The sequence below is a fragment of the Acinonyx jubatus genome, chromosome B2, assembly GCF_027475565.1.
Source record: "Acinonyx jubatus isolate Ajub_Pintada_27869175 chromosome B2, VMU_Ajub_asm_v1.0, whole genome shotgun sequence".
In the NCBI taxonomy this organism is placed as follows: domain Eukaryota; kingdom Metazoa; phylum Chordata; class Mammalia; order Carnivora; family Felidae; genus Acinonyx; species Acinonyx jubatus.
This window is the reverse complement of record NC_069385.1, coordinates 45,534,421-45,550,705: the sequence shown is the minus strand read 5'-3', so window position 1 is coordinate 45,550,705 and position 16,285 is coordinate 45,534,421. Positions and strand designations below refer to the sequence as shown.

The following is a 16,285-nucleotide window of genomic DNA, read 5'->3' as shown; positions in this document are numbered from 1 at the left end:
GTTGGCAAAGCCCTGGTGGAGAGCAGCCTTTCTGACGCACCCACCGCGCGCTCCGGAACTCTGGGGAGGACCTAGGCACAGCGGGGCTCAGGGCAGGTCCTCAGGCCAGGTGTCCCTCTGTCTCCCAGGTTCACATGCATTGGGGGAAGAGCGGCGGAAGAAAAGGGGAGAGTGAAGCGAGGAGCGCCGGGTACCTACTGGAGACCGCGGGCCGAGTCTGGTGCGCCTCCGGACTCTCGGCCAGCAGCCGCCAGGGAGCTCGACTTCCTCCTTTGGGGGCCGGCGCGCGGGGCTGGGCTGGGCTGGGCTGGGCGGGGCGGGCGACGCCCCCGCCGGGCTGGGCTCCCAGCCGCCCCAATGGGATTCGGTGCGGGGCCGCGGCTGCGCCCAGTCCCGGCGGCGCGCTCGGCCGCGGAGGAGGCGGCCCGGCCGGGGCAGCGGAGCCTCTGCGCCCGCCTAGGGGAGGCCGAGCGAGCCAGGCTGGCGCCCGGGGGGGCCATGGTGGCGGGCGCCCGCGGTCTCCTGGCCCTCCTGCTTGTGGTCTCCGCCCCGCTCCGGCTGCAGGCGGGCGAGCTGGGTGAGTGGAGTGCGGCTGGCGGGGGTGGGCCGGGCCGGGCCTGGAGGGACCCGGCGCGGGAGGAAGTGGGGTCTCCGCCTGCACCCCGAGGAGTCCTGCCCTTTCTGGCCGACGGCGGCTCGAGTATAAAATAAGTTACTGAATTTCGGATCGTTCCCCCACCCAATTCCTTCCTTCTCCGCTCAACGAGAGAAGCAACTCGACGCCTGCCCGCGTTCGCTCTTCTTGCCCCGAAGCCGGGCTCACTCGGCTCCCAGACTTCCTGACTCCGCCGGCCCCGGGAGAAGTGACATGGCCCCGAGGTGGCGACCCCGGCCGTCACAGGGGAGAGTCGTGTGTGGGGACGCTGCGCCCAAGCCTCCCTTGACAAGGCTGCCGAGTTGCTGGGCGGCAAGGGCCCTCCGTGCGCGGCTGCGATCCTAGCGGGTGCGTTCGCGGCTTGTAGGAACCGGGGGCAGATGTTTCCCCGGGGTTGTGGCCAGGGGGCCGGCGGGGCGCCCTGCCGCTCCTCACTCGTGTGCCGCCTGCACCCCAAGTTGGAGTCCTGTGGCTCCTTCTTGGGTGTTTGAGCGAGTCGACTCCCGACCAGGCTGCTCTTTCTGTGGACCTGGTCCTTGGTTTCAGGTTGGACGTAATTAACTAATCCACAGCCCAGTTTGCCTCTGCGCATCCACCTGATTAAAGCAGTAAGCAGTTTCACCAGCCCTAGACAAATCCTTGTTAATTAGTTCTTTCCTGATAGGGCAGCTTTTCTGCGGCTTTTCAGTTCATGTTTCTTTCCTTCCCTACTTCTGCCCCTATTCAACCGAGGTTATTGAATAGCACTAAACATCTAGAATATTTTGACAGCTCTCCCACCCCCACCCGTGTTTTCTAATGAAGCAAGTTTCACTGCTAAACCAAATGCTGGCTTTTTTTTCCCCCCACTGAACCACATATCCATTCCCAGTCTGGAGCATGGCTACTTAAGATGTTACTGGTGTTTCCTAAGTTTGCTTACATACCAATTTATTTGTTTCAAAGCTGAAGTTTAGACAAAATATGCCTTGGCACTAATAGAATGCTATGCATGTCCTAAAAATTTAATAAATATGTATGCTTTGGGGGCACCTGGGTGCCTTAGTCGGCTAAGGGTTGGACTTTGGCTCAGGTCATGATCTCACAGTTGGTGGGTTCCAGACCCAAGTCTGGTTCTGTGCTGACAGCTCTGAGCCTGGAGCCTGCTTCAGATTCTGTGTCTCCCTCTCTCTGCCCCACCCACTCTCACACTCTGTCTCTCAAAAATGAATAAACGTTATAAAAAATTTAAAAAACATGTATGCTTTTATTGAATATGTAGGATTTTGATCACAGGTATCTTAAGCACTTAAAAAATGTTTCTCATCACTGTTTGAAGATGCAACTTTCTCTTTTTAAGTTTATTTATTTATTTTAGAGAGAGAGAGGGAAAGAGTGGGAGAGGGATAGAGAGAGAGAAAGAGAATCCCAAGCAGGCTCCACCCAGCAGGGAGCTGGATCCTGGGCTTGATCTTACCAACCATGAGATCGTGTCCTGAGCCAAAATCAAGAGTCAGGTGCTGAACCAACAGAGCCACCCAGGTGCTTCCCAAAGGTGCAACTTTAATACTGCAGGTCTGTGAATCCCTGTGACACTGTGTCCCTGTACTAATCTGGCCAAAACTGCCATCCATCTTTACAAAGAAGTTTCAGATGTGCAAGATCATCCAGGCTGGTGAACAGGTGCTTGGTAGAGCAGTTCTCAGGGAACAAGTGTGATTGCTTAGATTTTTTATTGAGCTTCAAATTTGAGATTTTATAGCAGTTGACTGGTGGAAGATGATGTTGTCCTTCGAGTTTCCATGAAACATCCTATATGTTTAGGATGTTAAAAGAACCAGTAAAGGCATAAGTATTCAATCACACAAAAAAAGCAAAACTTAGATTTGGGACATTTACTGAAAAAAAAAAAATCTCCTAGGAACTCTGGTTCTGATACCTCTTGAATGAAGCAATAATCAGTCATTTTTTTCTTTTAATATTTCTCACATCTGTGATGTTCCCAATTAGCCCTGGGTCACCTGTTTGGCAAGTGTCCCTAAGTTTAAGCAGGCACACCCATTTGGTCTTGAGATACGCTACTGGCTGTGGTTGGATGGTGGTCATAGGTGTTGTTAGCCATCTTCATGTTTACAAGAGGGCAGCCCTGGCATAACGGTCTGTTTTTGATGAGAAGAGGACCGTTTGTTCCATTTTACCTTCATTATTCTGGGAGTCAGCCAAGTCTGGTGCTTCTCGGGTCCCAACCTGCCTGATCACGACGGTATCGGGAAGCTTTGTAAAGCCCCAGCTCTGGATTGTGAATCAGAATCGCCCATGGGCACTTAAAAAAAAATTCCCCCAGGTAATTCTGATTCAAATCAGCTTTGAGGTGGAGGAAACATTTTATAATGTAAGGATTATGATAAATGGCTACCATCTGTGTCATGGACAACTTAATATTACACTTTCATTCATTGTGTTCTGTTTCAGGAAATGAATGTGATACTTTAATCTGAATATTTATAAGCCTAGTCAGTGAAATTATTCCAGTTTTTTATGTCAGAGTCTGGAGAAGCTATACTGGTTCCTTTGTAGGGCTGACGCTTGCCTATCTGGTGCTTTTGCTTTATTTGTTTGTTTGTTTGTTTATTTATTTATTTAATTTTTAAGTGGCCACCTCTTCTAGTGTTTATAGCCTGCCAGGCCCCAGACAGTAGGACTTGATGAGCAGGATTTGGTCTGACGTCTGCTGCTTCTTCTGCCCTGCTCCTCTGGACCTAGTTAACTAAATTGAGATATTTATACAGGTTGTTTCACATGGTTTTTGAACTTCATAACACCACATGTAAGTTAATCTTTAGTATTGATTCAATTACTATAAATCTATAGGCTTGGACTTAAGTCTTCTTACCTTTATTATAAGTTTTGAGAATAAAATACCCTAATTCATGTGAAGATTTTGTGCTAACTAAACATCCCTGATTCTCCCTTCCCCAAAATATTTGGAGATGTGTATGAAAGATTTCCTCTTTGTGATTGAAGTGTTAGTGAAGAGTAAAAATAAGCAGTCAGTGTCTAAGGAAACTTGTAAGCATAGAACTGGATACTTAAAAATTGCCTTAAAAATTCTGCCCAACTCTTATCTGTTACTATTGGAAGGTCTGTTCTTAAGTCATCACTTGTGTATATTTGGTTAGAGATGGGACAGCAGATGTCTGACGTTCTAGGTGAGTGGCTTCTTAAAAGGTAAGCACAGGTTTATTTGGGTAGCTTCTGTATCAGTGTTTGCACCCACCCCAGACTTTCCATCATCTCTAAGGTCTGGGGTTCTGTCTGCCCTTTAGTCTGTAAGTTCTTGAGGGAGTGACTGGGATTGTCGTCATCATCCTGGCACCTGACAGAGGTGCTCAGTAAATGTTTCTCGGGTTGAACTGAACAATCTCTTCATGTTTAGGAGATTATCTTCAAATTGTTTCCTAATTAGTAGAAACTAAGTAATAAAGAATCTACTGAAGTTCTTTATGAAGGTTCATCTGGTGCTTCCATTAATTAATTTGGTTAGCAAGCCCAGCCCTTTGGAATGCTTTATTTCTGTATGTAAGGATGCCTTTTTTTTAAAAATGTTTATTTATTTATTTTTGAGAGAAAGAGAGCACAAGCACAGGCTGGGGGTGGGGGGCAGAGAGAGAGGGAGACAGAATCTAAAGCAGAGAATCTGAAGCAGGCTCCAGGCTCTGAGCTGTCAGCACAGAGCCCGATGTGGGACTCAAACCCACAAATCGTTAAGACCATGAGCTGAGCCAAAGTTGGACACTTAACCAACTGAGCCACCCAGATGCCCTGTCAGCTGGGTGGCAAGGATGCCTTTTAAATGAAAGGACATCAGAAAGAAGAGAACATGCCAGCAGAACATGGACGGTGCCTTTTGGCTACAGTAGATGTAATTTGTACCACTCAGAAACATTAAGTTGCACCATATAGTTCAGAAAGGAAGTTGTGTTAAAGGATTCATTAAACCAAAGGATGCTGTTATGATTTGAACTCTGAATAGTGTCCTGAACTGTATTTATTAACTTTTTATTTTATAAGTTGAACTCCTTAAACTTGTGGTACTGAAACAGACTTGAAAATCACATACAAAACATAACTTGGAAATAGGCTAGACATCTGACATTTATAAGGAATTATGTTTTTATTTTTAAGACGCATGGGAAAGTGAAATTAACTGCACCATATATCAAAGGTTTTAGTCATGTTAAGGCAGAAAGAACAAAACAAAACCAAAACAGCTTGTTCAGGGAAATAAGGAAATATTTCCTGTAAAGTTTTGGACTTACTGCTATGTGTGTCCTATAGCATAAAGTCTACCCTATACATATTAGAGTAACAAATTTCTTGTTTTTTAAGGAGATAATAGCATAACCTCTCCGGAGTTGCACTTAGCACATGGTAAAAGCTCAGTGAATGCCAGCTATCTTACTTTTCATTTCTGTTTATCACTACTAATTTGAAAAATATGGGGTCCCTTTGTTCTGCCTCCGCCACTGCTTCTAGGACCTCATTTTCTTCCATGCTCCCCCATACTCCCAGCCATACTGGATTTCTTGCCATTTTTCAAAGATAGCAGACATTCTTCTGCCTTAGAGCCTTTGCACATGTTGCCTAGAATAGGCCTGCCCCAAATATCTACATCACTCCCTCCCCCTTCAGTCTTTGTTCAGATGTTACTTTCTCAGGGAGAATGTCCCTAATCACCTGTAACCCTCCTGCCATCCCCCAGGACTCCTCCTCCCCACCTTCCCTGCTTTCATTTTTCTTGGGAGCACTACCATCTTCCAACAGAATATATCATTTACCCTTTAATTTGTCTGACTTCCCCCTAGAAGAATGTCAGGTCTGGGAGGAACTTTGTGCTTTGAACAGTGGCCACCATATGATGGGGCTCAGGAGGGGATGTGTGCTCCTTGGCGGGGGGTGGGGATGCAGTAGAAACACAGTTCCTGCCCTGTTGTTAAAGACTCAAAGCTGTGACTCTAGCTGAGACTCAAAACCAGAACAAGACAAAGTAATAAAATTCTATGTCTAGTCCCATTGTTATTTATAGACAAAAAGTCTGAAATATGGGTTTAAAATAGAAGAATTCATTCTGGTATATTTGAAGTTTGGCTTTGAGGATAAACCCATAAATATCACCAGACCTTCAGATTTTTTTTCTTTAGTATATGGCGTAATCTTGTCTTTGCAACTGAAGAGTCATGTTGATGTCATTTTCCAGATGTTCTCTGCTTTGTATATACATAAAAAAATAGTTGTTTGCCGTGGGGGTAGGGGAGTGGGAGAGACTTAATTGTTGGGAAAAACCCACATGGCGATTTCTAGCCCAATGTAGAAATAAATTTTAACTGTGAGCTCTAGTATGCTGAATCCAGACCAACTGTCAAACTTGCCTTTCAGTTGGATTGAAGAGAGTTTATTTTTGTTTTTTGGTTTTGTTGTTGTTGTTTGTTTGTTGTTTTGGCCAGGGGGAAGGGGGAAGGGAGGATAATAGGGGAGAGTAGAGATGAAAGGAGCTTTTTATAGTCTCCACCAGCATCTGGTACAGTTCTTGGTAGAGAAAGGGTTCCAGATAACTATTTCCTAGTCGGCGCATGAATGGTGTGGCTGAGGTTTGAGAGAATGAAGTGAATGGTGATATTCACTAAGTTGTTGTAAACAGAATTGCATACATGACTATTGTGATGACTTAGGAAACACTCTGAACGTATTCAAGAAAATAATTAAATTCAACTCTGAAAAGGCTTGAGAATCTTTGAGACTCCTTTACAGGCAGCACCAGGAAAGCTTCCATGAGTTAGGCACTGGCAGTCTTAAGAATATTGCAGCAGGTGGTATTGGAGCAGGTGAGTCGGAGGTCCCCAAGATCTCCAGATGCTTATACATTGAGGGCATCAGGGGCCTATTTCACCTTGAAAATCACTGGGACAGTGTTTAGACATTTGTGACATTATCACTGTATTAAACCACATTGTCATGTATGCCTTGAGTGTTTACTGCTATTTCAACTTGATCTATTAATCTAGCCTTTGTGAACTATCTCTCTGGGAGCTTTTAGGCTGTGTGAAATTGTACCTAATATGTGCAGAAATGTCTTGTGTCTTATGTGTGGTAATTTTAGCTTAGATGGATTTTTTTGTAAGAAAAGCTGCAAAGAATAACCTTGAAACAAGGTATTAGCTAAGTGGTTTTATTTTACCCCATTTCTCCCTTTTTATAAAGCTACACTGGAGCTTCACCCCCCCCCCCAAAAAAACCCACAAAAAACAAAATCAAAAACAAAAAAAATTTCTCTTAGGATGAGACTTTCTTTCCTGACTGCTTTCCCAAACATATTCCCCAATGCTTACAAGGCACAACAGTTGTGGAATAAAGCAGGGTGTCGATAAATAATATTGTACCCACATACCGTAATCCTACAAGGAAACTGTTACACAGAGAACCAGTAAGGACAGGTTTTTGGCACACACACACACACACACACACACACACACAAATACAAATATATATCCCCACAACCAATGTACATATGCATACACACACTTATATACTATCTACTTTTTTTTTTTTTTTACTAAATATTGGGTAATAAAATTTCATCTCTAAATATGTGTAAGGTATAAAGAATAACAATAAAACTAATAAATACCTGGGTACTCATTCTACTACCTAGTCTGTACATGCTTTTATATTCTGCTTCTTTTTCAACTTCACTTTTTATTAAAAGCTTTCACCATACTGTTTGGGGAAAAAATTCTAAGTTTATATTTATATTTAGAAATAGCCTTCAGGGAAACCAAAAACTCATTTTCAAGTCCTTTACTGCTACTGAGGAATATCTAATGGGAAAATGGAATTTTTGTCTTGTCCAATCAGCCATGGGTCTTGTCCAGATTTTTGTCTTTTGTGTGTTTCAAATAACCCTTCCTTGCTTTTGGAGTCAGAAGAAATTTGCCCGTACTATATTTGAGAAAATTATTACTCTGAATGTAGTAAGTATCAGAAAGGTAAGATTTCTTGGTCCTTCCTGGATGAGATTCTTAATTCATACTTAAAGGACTCAACTTTGTCAATGATTAGACTATTTGGAGTTTATCTTTACTGATAACCACATTTGTTTTATATGGTTTTATATTCATTTTCCAACTCAAATTACAACCACTATTATGGCCTTTTAATTCAGTGGCCAACATATTTACATTTTACAGGAAGGGAAAAGAACAGTCTCTCTTTCATCACAAAATTAAAATCCTTGGAAATTAGTACTAATCTAGTTCCATTTCATGATTAAGTCTGTTTAGTGGATATGCCTAAAAGTTGTGTATGAATTATTTTTTAAAGAGCACTCTTATTCTTGAAAAAAGGGAAAGAAAACTGTATTTCGCTATTCTGTCAAAGTACAAGGCCAATGGATATTAAAAGTTAAGAAGTACAGTAAATTTGAATTACTAGTGCATAAAACTTCCTACAGGAAATGTAGGTAAAATCTCTGTGAGACTCACTTAATTTTTAAATGGCTGAATGGATTTAATTCAGCCTTCTTATTGCTTTTCACAAAAGCAAGCTTGCCTCATATTGAAATGTGGTTGATTTCAGCCCAAAAGAAGAAACTTTTGAGACTTAATAGTCCATAGGACCACTGAAACATGAGAGCTGTTTATTGAATTGCTCCCATTCTGAGGAGTTTAGAACAGAGGCTGCTTATTTTGAGAATTACATGGACCATGATTTGCCTTTTTTCCCCCTGAAAAAGCCCTTGCTTTGCCAAGAGACTAAAATTGAAGATAGCCTCCAGATAGAGAAATGCCCCAGTATCTACTGTTGCTCCTAGCTCCCTAGGGTCTAAAAATTTATGAAACCTTCTTGCCTTGTGGGTAGGAAATTCTTTTCTCTTTCTGTTTTTCATCTTCTTCCCCCCCCCCCCTTTTCATCCTCTTTGCTACAGTTGCTGTGCTGTATTACTAAGATCTTAACAGAAACACTTCCCCTCCCTGAGGTATTTGACATCTGTTAAAGACCAAATGGCATTTCTCTCCCAAATATTTCATTTGCGTTTCTAAATAGTCTCTTATATTACTACAGTGCACTGAACACCCCTAAAAATATTGATGGTGCCTTCTTAATATCATCTAATAGTCAAGTCATATTCAAATTTACCCAGTTGATCTAAACATGTCTTTTTACTGCTGCTTTATACGAAGAAAGATCCAAATGAGGTCCACACGTTACAGTTAGTTATTCTATCTCTTAAGTCACTTTTTAGGTACCAGTGATCGCTACACACATGTGTTTTGTTTTCCTGCAAGGAAATCAGGTTCAGCTATTTTGTGACACAGATCAATCTTAAATTAGACCAACTGGCTTCTGAGTTTTGTGTTTTTTACTTGGTGCGCTAGCCACTGTAATTCTCTATAACCTTGAAATTAGACCTAAAGACTTGATTAGATTAATGCTAAGTGTTTTTGGTGAAAGTACCACAAAGGTGTCATGTGCTGCTGATTGTGTCTCAAGATGCATACATTATTATTGTTATTATTGTCCCACTTTCTATCATGCTAAAAATGATCAGTGACTTCAGCTTGATCCCTCCATTGTGAAGCTGCCTTTTTCCTTTATGACCTGTAAATAGTCTGTGGAATGATAGTTTCTTACTCAGTAAAATTACTCTTCCCCATCAACATTTCATTTGGTGGTGTAAGCATCCATCGATCATTGCTTTTCCATGTAGATTTTTTTATGTCAATAAAAATTTAAAACCCTACCTTCATAGGTATGTTGATTTATCAAGTGGTTTTTGCATCTAACTGAATCCCAGCAGTTCTGAGAGCTATGAAAGAAAGGAACTGAGATCAGAAAGATTGAATCATTTACCCCAGGCACAGTCACTTTTTTTTTTAATTTTTTTTTTAACTTTTATTCAGCTTTTGAGAGACAGAGACAGAGTGAGAACGGGGGAAGGACAGAGAGAGAGGGAGACACAGAATCCAAAGCAGGCTTCAGGCTCCAAGCTGTTAGAGCCCAACACGGGGCTCGAACTCAAAAATGATGAGATCATGACTTGAGCCAAAGTCGGATGCCTAACCGACCGACTGAGCCACCCAGGCTTCCCGAGACACACTCACTTTGAGTGTCCATAATGGGATACAGGTGCATGTCCTACAATCCTAGATACCTTAGGATGGTCTCCTGTCCTTCATCCTCTAGGAAAGCTCTTGTCCTGGGGAGATCAAGTTAAAGAAGTCTTAGAGAAACACATTTTCAGGAAGCTATTTATGCAATAAATCTTTAATAGTCTTTGGTTTCTCTTAGAGGTGATCACATTTGCTCCAGAAATATTAAGACTTTTTCAAGTTTCAATTAGTAGTTAACCATGTGTTTTTATTGCATTGTGATGAAGTCTGTGGTACAAGATGTGGAATGTACAAAGGCAGTATACTTTTTGGGGACTGTGCAATGTGATATGAGCTTATAAAGTTTATTTTTTCCTCCATCAACTCTTAATGTTTCATACTTCAGTAGATGCATGATAAGATACCATTTCTTTCCTGAGATTTGCTATTTTCTGGTCAGTAAACATTGATTGCTTTTTACTTCTATATGGTACATATGTGTACATTCCTAGAAAATTTCTCATCCTATTTCTTTGTGTATTTTCTACCATATGCTCAAATAATTTCTTTAAAAAAATTTTTTTTAATGTTTATTTTTGAGAGAGAGAGAGACAGAGACAGAGAGCAAGCAGGGAAGGGGCAAAGAGAGAGGGAGACACAGAATCAGAAGCAGGCACCAAGCTCTGAGCTGTCAGCACAGAACCTGACATGGGACTCGAACTCTCAGACTGTGAGGTCATGACCTGAGCTGAAGTTGGTCTCTTAACAGACTGAACCACCCAGTTACCCCTAAATTTCTAAATTGACACTTTTTTCCAGGTGTCAGAAATGTCACCCTGGCTTAAATGTAGATCCTGAAATTTCTTATTGCCTGTTCTAGACTTATAAATGAAATCATGAAAATAAGTGTCAAAGAGCTAATATAGACTTGTTCCAATTTTAGGAATAGATATTAAAATAAAACCATATAAAACTGGTATCTCAAGAATTTTTCATTTTTGAAAAGGTTCACTGCAAGATCCCTATTTTTTTTAATTTTTTAACATTTATTTTTGAGAGATAGAGTGTGAGTGGGGGAGGGGCAGAGAGAGAGGGAGACACAAAATCCGAAGCAGTCTCCAGGCTCCGAGCTGTCAGCACAGAACCAGACGTGGGGCTCAAACCCACCAACTGTGTGATCCTGACCTAAGCCAAAGTCTGATGCTTAACTGACTGAGCCATCCAGGAACCCCTGGTCCCTATCTATTAATAGGAATTAATTAATAAGGGCTCTTTAAGTCTCTTGCTATTCAGAGTATATCTTTCAGGCATCAGCAAAATAATCATTACCAAGAACCTTTTGAACGCACAGAATTTCCAGGCCCTGCCTATTACCCAGATCTCAAGATGACTGGTGTGCCCACAGAAGGTTAAGAAGCAGCACTTTGATCCACTGAAAACTTCATTTACAGAGCATCTTTTAGGAGCCACCTTGGTGCTAAGAAAAGTGAACAACCTTTGTTAGAGGTAAAATAGTCACCTCTCATTAGACTGTCCCTTAATATTGTGGTAAAAAGTACTTGCTTAAATAATTAAAGAGAGAGGGTGATAGAGTTTCTCATAAGTTTTACAATAATCCCTGAATTAAACATGGCTACTTTCCTCATGTTAATTTTGAGACAAGAAGAGTAAGACTATAAAAAAATAATGTGGGATTTAATACTAATGGTGCTGCTCAGCAGTCATGTGAGCATGGGCAAGTCTTAAGTCTGTCTGCCTCAGTTTCCTCACCTCCACATTGGGTGACTTTAGCAGCTGCAGCCTTAAAGCGCAGGGACTGAGGTCCGTGGTTTCTGGAATTCAGGAGAGGTTCAGGTGCCAGCTCAGCCACCTGGGCCAAGTTACCCGGCTTCTCAGAGCCTCATCTTCTTCACACATAGAACAGGGGCAATAACAAGAGGGATGTGGGATGGAAAAGGGGTGTTGGGGTCTTCAGTTGTTCTCTATTGGAAATGGCCTATCTTACAAGCTATGGGGTATATTCTTGGATGTTTGAGATATTACTTTCTATATGTCTGTATGTGTATGTATGAAATGTTTCATAATTTTAAAAAGGGAACTAATATTTATTATTGGTAAAATACGCTTATAAGAAGATTCAGTAACATAAAGTCCCTTAGAATACTCTATCTGCCACCTTTTATAATAAATGTTTAGTAAATGCCAGGTGTTATTAGCATTTTCACAATATTATGGCGATTTTTTTTTTAACTATTCCAATAACATTTTGGTTCTTGCTGAGTTTTTGAAAAATGTATCTGGAAAAGTGACAACGTGTGTGTGTGTGTGTGTGTGTGTGTGTGTGTGTGTGTGTGTGTGTGAGAGAGAGAGAGAGAGAGAGAGATGTTTATAGTTTTAACGAACTGAGATTAACTTTATCCACACTTGGTATACTGGATTTTTCTTTTTTTTTTTACTCCAGAGAGAAAAGTCAATGTCCATTTACACTTTATCTGAATATTGGCGGTGTGTATATTTAACATGGAACCAAGGTTAGAAAATATAGTGCATGGTAGAGACAGGAAAGATTTCCCGCATTTATCTTCACCCCCAGCAATTGCAACTTGGACATTACATCAACATCCTGACATTATTGGTAAAGGTCAGCAGCTGCTTTTCTCTAACTTCCTTATCCTAAGCATCTATTCAACAGAGATAAAATAGTTGTCTTAGACTTGTTTTGCTGTACAAACAAGTTTTTTCCCCTTTTTATCTCTGAAATTAAGCAACTTCTCTTAAAGAATGCATCCAATTTGTTACAAATTTCCCCCACAGCACTTGTGAGTTCACAACAGTGGGAAAATTCTTCCTTTTGAATTATCAGATTCACATAGTATAATTTCAGTATCATTCTTTAAAGTCTCAAGGCCAGAATCCACTTCTCTGCATCTCAGCCTTAATCCCAGAAGCCCCATCATGGAATCCCAGTGTGCATCCCATTTTTGAGAGCCTAGCCCAGGAGTTGGCCGGCCATGTGCCCTATGGAACACTACATCAGGAGACACCCACTGAGGAAGGGGTTCCCTGAGAATATTCCAACCTGTGTCTGCTGTGAGAACGTCACTGTGCACTCTAAGGGCTGTGAGATGGCCTGTGGCAAAGAAAAAGGTAAAATTCTACAGGTAAAATTTATCTTGCAGATCTTGTTTGGAGATGAAGACTTGACCTCCTTTTAAGTTTCCCAAAGACTCAAAAGCATACAGTGCCCACTTTGGGAGATGCTGTCCTAGCAGTCAGTGGGGCCCTGGATACATAATGGGGCAGGGAGTATTCTAATTAAAGCTTCTGACAGACTCTCTAACCCTTAACACAGGCTCACTCATCTTTACCATGCCCAATTGTGGTCAGGCTCTTTTTTAATGTTTGTTTATTTATTTAAAGAGGAAGAGAAAGAATCCAAAGCATGCTCCACGCTCAGTGTGGAGCCTGACATGGGGCTTGATCTCATGACTGTGAGATCACAACCTGAGCTGAAATCAAGAGTCAGACGCTTAATTGACTAAGCCACCCAGGCACATGTGTGGTTAGGCTTTTTAAAGATGAGGAAAATTGATACACAAAAAAAAGGTAATTTCTTAAGATCATGGAGCCAGTGAGTGAGGGAACTTGGACAAAGTCAGCAAACCCAAAGCAACATTCTTGCTACTTTAATATGTGTGGTAGTTTTAAATAAAAATATGGCAGTTAAAATATTTTGAATGCTTACTGTATGCTAGCCTTTATGCTTAGTACTTTACTACCATTATCTCACTTAATGCTCATGATAACCCTGTGTGTCGAGGGAGGGGGACGATATCATTGTCTCTGTGATGATGAATTGTAGCTCTTTAAGAGAGGTAAAGGGACTTGTCTAAGGTCAAACAGTCAGTACTGGGCAGGAGCCCAGTGTCCTAACCATTGTCATCTGTCACCTCTTAAGTATATGGAAATAATTTATGAAATTAGAAAAGCAATAGGTGTGCAAGCCCTCTTCCCCCACACCCACACCCCTTCTGTGATCTTTAACTTTTCCTTGGGAATCACAGAACAGGAGAGTGACCAAGAACTATGCAGTTCTTGAAGTTCTATGTGGTTTTACTTATAGCACATTAATGGATAGCACTAAATTAGGTTTTGAGATTTTTTTTTTTTACTGTTAGGTATGCTTCTTATGTGAACATTTAAAATGTTTGATGCCCTTGCACCCTGATGGAAACAGCCTCACATTATGTAAGGAGTCTTGGATAGGACCTCTTGAAATGACTCGTTTCATTTTCATGCATTCAAATTGATTTATTTTAAGTGGTTCTTTCAGCTGATAGGAAACACCGTCTTGGGAGTTTACATGGAGAGACTTTTTGACAATAAGTACCTTGTGTTTCCTTTTATTTTACTGCCAAATGTCTTTCATCTGCTGAGGCAAAAGTATCATCTTCTTTAGATCATTAGTCCTATCATTAGCTTCCATTATTGTACTTGGTGGCAATAAGGTCTAAAGAGATTCTAAAACAGTTTTGCAGAACTCGGTCCTATGCTTCTAATCTATAGCTGTGTCTTCTATCAGCATGGTATTATCCATTTTCCTTTCAAGAAAATGAAAAATTTTGAATAATTGAAGTTACCATCACAACTTCATTCTTACTAGCTTTATTCTCACATAACCACTTAGACCCTTCTGCTCTTATTTTTCCATTCCAGGCAACACACAACATAAAAAAGTTAAACACACCTGAAAAGAGCAAAATTTATGAGAGAGTATGGCTGACAATGAAATTAGTAATACCTTGGGAAATCTGTTCACATTGCCATCAGACAAAGAACTGTAATAATTGCAAACTCCCCTTTGTGGTTGAAAAGATAGTAGTCATCAAGAGCTCACTTGATCTTAGACATGGGAAAAGATGTTCTCACACCCACACACAGGTGATTGTATATGGGTTGAGACCTGTTATAACTTGAATATTAGAAGAGCAATGATACAACAGGAATGAAATCATGTTTCTAGAAATGGTTTCACTCTTGTGATATTTTAGAGCACTATTTCTCAAATTGCAGGTGGTGACCCATTAGTAGGCAATAAAATTAATTCAGTTGACACAACCAGCATGCTTTCAATTTAAAAAAATGAAGTGGAATAGGAAAATCATAATGCACTACATACGCTAAAAAGAATTGTAACGTTAGACTTCTGTTTGTTTCTACATGTGTGTGTATGTGAGCTTAGATTGTAATGAAAAATCTTTTTTTTTTTTAATGTTTATTCATTATTGAGAGAGAGAGTGACAGAGACAGAGCACAAGTGGGGGAGGGGCAGAGAGAGAGAGGGAGACACAGAATCCAAAGCAGATTCCAGGCTCTGAGCTGTCAGCACAGAGCCTGATGCGGGGCTTCAACTCACAAACTGTGAGATCATGACCTGAGCCGAAGTTGGATGCCCAACCGACTGAGCCCCCTGGGTACCCCAAAAAATCTATGTTCTAACTATGGGTCATAAATTTTTTAAAATGTTTGAGGTCTGTTGTTTTCTTGTATAGATTAGTTAATAATTAATCTTAAAGGAATTTTTGCGTTATGTATTTTATGTCATCCAATTTTCCACAAGTGCAATTCAGTTGAAAGTTTTCTTCTGAAGCCTAATTCTTGCTTTGTAGTATTACAGAACTTAGTTCATACTAGGTATGTCTTAATTTCACTTTTCTGTTAGTGGAACGTGATTTCTTATCAAAGGGAAATAGTCTTTTAAGGAAGTTATTGTTTTCCTTTCTTAGTGGGTGGAATTAGAGTAGACTAAATAAACAGTTGACGCGTGTAGACAAGCATCTGGGATTTGTTTTAAGCTTATTTAGAAAATACCCTGTATATCCATATTTCCGGAACAGCTGATATTAAAAGCATAGAGACATATGCATTCATTTCAGGCATTTGAAGAATAGATATTGAGCCCATACCTCTGGGAGCTGTCACTATACTCTCAGGAATTACTTGTTAGCACACCCCTCTCCCTTTGCCTGTGAGCTCCTTCAAGTGAGATCTGCATTATTCTAAATTCCTAGCTGTTGAGTGAGTTTTTAATGACAGTCTGTGCGTATTGGTTTAAAGAGACTTCTTTCAGTCTGTACCTTAAGGCTAATGCTAAAAGTAGCTTATGTTACAGAGAACATTAGGTAAATTTGGTATTTTTCATTATACTATTTTTCTGATATCTACATTATGCTTTCATATTGTAGAGAATTTAGAAAATAAATATATCAATAAAATGAAAATCACTTGTAATCCTACATCGTAACACTTCAAACGTTTTCCCTTTATATCTATTAGTACACTATATCCCGTTTTTAAGTTAAAGAGAATTCTAAACCATGACTTTAACTTTTCCTTATTACCACATGGCTTGGAGATATAGTTTGACCATCCTTTTCTAATTTAGATTGTTTCCAAATGTTCACAAATAAAATACTTAAATTTTGTGTAGAGGTCACTTGGGGAT

The 16,285-nt window shown here is 40.7% G+C and overlaps 1 protein-coding gene across 2 annotated transcripts in view; it reads left to right on the top strand.

The window, feature by feature from the left end:
• The first annotated feature begins 343 nt into the window (after positions 1-343).
• DCBLD1 (discoidin, CUB and LCCL domain containing 1) overlaps positions 344-16,285 on the top strand; it is a 65,031-nt gene continuing 49,089 nt past the window's right edge. For both annotated transcript variants that reach the window (XM_027056363.2, XM_053222335.1), the window contains exon 1: positions 344-577. In XM_027056363.2, coding sequence (XP_026912164.2) covers positions 358-577 — 220 coding nt within the window. In that variant the 5' untranslated portion in view covers positions 344-357. The remainder of the gene's footprint in view (positions 578-16,285) is intronic.